This window comes from Vanellus vanellus (genome assembly GCF_965231255.1).
Source record: "Vanellus vanellus genome assembly, chromosome: 1".
Lineage (NCBI taxonomy): Eukaryota > Metazoa > Chordata > Aves > Charadriiformes > Charadriidae > Vanellus > Vanellus vanellus.
In genome coordinates, this window is record NC_138905.1 from 118,449,012 (window position 1) to 118,451,170 (window position 2,159).

General features: G+C 73.1%; 1 protein-coding gene across 1 annotated transcript; it reads left to right on the forward strand.

Moving 5' to 3' along the window:
* Positions 1–940: 940 nt before the first annotated feature.
* On the forward strand, positions 941–1,828 carry OLIG2 (oligodendrocyte transcription factor 2; the record flags this gene model as incomplete). The annotated part of the gene is made up of 1 exon (XM_082491071.1): positions 941–1,828. The coding sequence occupies one exon, from the start codon at positions 941–943 to the stop codon at positions 1,826–1,828; it is 888 nt and encodes a 295-aa protein (XP_082347197.1).
* Between the last annotated feature and the right edge of the window lie 331 nt (positions 1,829–2,159).

A 2,159-nucleotide genomic window follows, 5' to 3' on the forward strand; every position in this document is an offset into this window, starting at 1 on the left:
CCCCCTCCGCCTCCCTTTGCAGCACTTAACGGGGTGACAACGACCGGGTCGAAGGGCAGGAGGGGACACCCGCCGAGAGAAGCGGGCCGGCTGCCCGGTACGTGTGGCACAGCCGGGGCCGGGGCTGAGCGCTTCCCGGCGGGACGGGACGGGGAAACACCGACGTGCTGGCGGGAGCCGGGCAGCGCGGCCTCCCCGAGGGCGTTGCGGCGGCGGGGCCAGGGGCTGTTTGGTCCCGTCCCCGTTCCGTCCCGTCCCGCCCCCCCAACAGCTGTTCCCGGCGCTGTCATTGTTGCATTTTATTATGGATTTGACAAAAGTCCCTCCCCCCCACCGCGTCCCCCCGCCGGGCTCCCCGCGCCGCTGCCGGCCGTCGCATTCCCCCCCCCCCCCTCCTCCGCCCGCCCCATCGAGCCGGACCGGCCCCGGTGACATCAGCCGCCCCCCCCCGCCGCCGCCGCCGATTGGCGCAGCCCCCCTCCCGCCCGGTGACATCGTTCCTCCCCGGCGCGGCTATAAAGCCGCCGCCGCCGCCGCCGCAAGGTGCGCGCTGCTGCCGTGCTCGCCCGTCACGGCGCGCCGCTCCCCACGGCCGCCCCGCGCACGGTAAGTGTGTATCGTCGTGTGTCCCCTCCCCCGCGCCCGCGCACCCCGGCGCGGCCACCCCCCACCCCCCCCTCAAGAGCCCCCGGTCCGGTGGAGAGGCGCGGAGGGAGGGACGGGACAGGACGGGACGGGACGGGGATAGGATGGGAGGGGAGGCGCCCCCCGAGGGCGGCTCCGCGGAGCGGCGGCGGAGCGGACTCGCCGAGCGGGCGGGCGGGCGGGCGGGTGGGCGGGCGGCGGCGGACCCCCGTTAAGTTTCGGCGGGCGCTGACGCCGGGCTCTCTCCCCTCCCTGCAGGCAGCCCGGTGCGCGCCGCCGTCCCGCCCGCCGGGCCATGGACTCGGACGCCAGCCTGGTCTCCAGCCGCCCGTCCTCCCCGGAGCCCGATGACCTCTTCCTCACGGCCAGGAATAAAGGCAGCGGCGGGGGCTTCACGGGCGGCACCGTGTCCAGCTCCACGCAGAGCGACTCCCCGCCGGAGCTGAGCGCCGAGCTGCGCAGCGCCATGAGCGCTGCGGGGGTGGTGGTGGTGGACAAGCTGGGCTTCAAGTCCTCGTCGTCCTCCTCCTCCTCGTCCTCCTCCTCCTCCTCCAAGAAGGACAAGAAGCAGATGACGGAGCCGGAGCTGCAGCAGCTGCGGCTGAAGATCAACAGCCGGGAGCGCAAGCGGATGCACGACCTGAACATCGCCATGGACGGGCTGCGGGAGGTGATGCCCTACGCCCACGGCCCGTCGGTGCGCAAGCTCTCCAAGATCGCCACGCTCCTCCTGGCGCGCAACTACATCCTCATGCTCACCAACTCCCTGGAGGAGATGAAGCGCCTGGTCAGCGAGATCTACGGCGGCCACCACGCCGGCTTCCACCCCGCCGCCTGCCCCGGCGGCATGGGCGCCCACTCCGCCCCGCTGCCCGGCCACCCGGGCCACCCCGCCTCCCACCCCGTCCACCACCCCATCCTGCCCCCCGCCGCCGTCTCCAGCGCCTCCCTGCCCGGCTCCGGCCTCTCGGCCGTCAGCTCCATCCGGCCCCCCCACGGGCTCCTCAAGTCGCCCTCGGCCGCCGCCGCCGCCGCCGCCGCCGCCCCGCTGGGCAGCGGCTTCCAGCACTGGGGGGGGATGCCCTGCCCCTGCAGCATGTGCCAGGTCTCGGCCCCCCCGCACCACCACGTCTCCGGCATGGGCACCGCCAGCCTCCCCAGATTAGCCACCGACACCAAATGAGCCCCTCGGCGGGGGCCGCCCCGCCGAGCCCCCGCGCCGCCCCGCCACCTCCAGGACCTACAGACGCGCCCCCCCCTCCCCCCCCCCTCCCCGGGCGGCAGCGGGTTCCCGGCTCCCGGGGCCGTCGGAGGAGCGGTGAGAAGGGACGGAGCCCGGCTCCCCAGACGGCGGGGAAAAACCTCCCTGACACAAGTAAACGCCTGCGCATCTTCTCTATTTTTAATTTTACGTTGTTGTCGGTAACTTCGCTGGGAGGGGAAAATAGTCCTAGGCTCGTCGCAAATGGAGGAACCAAAACTGCAGAGAGGGGTGTTTACTCGTTTGCTCGTTT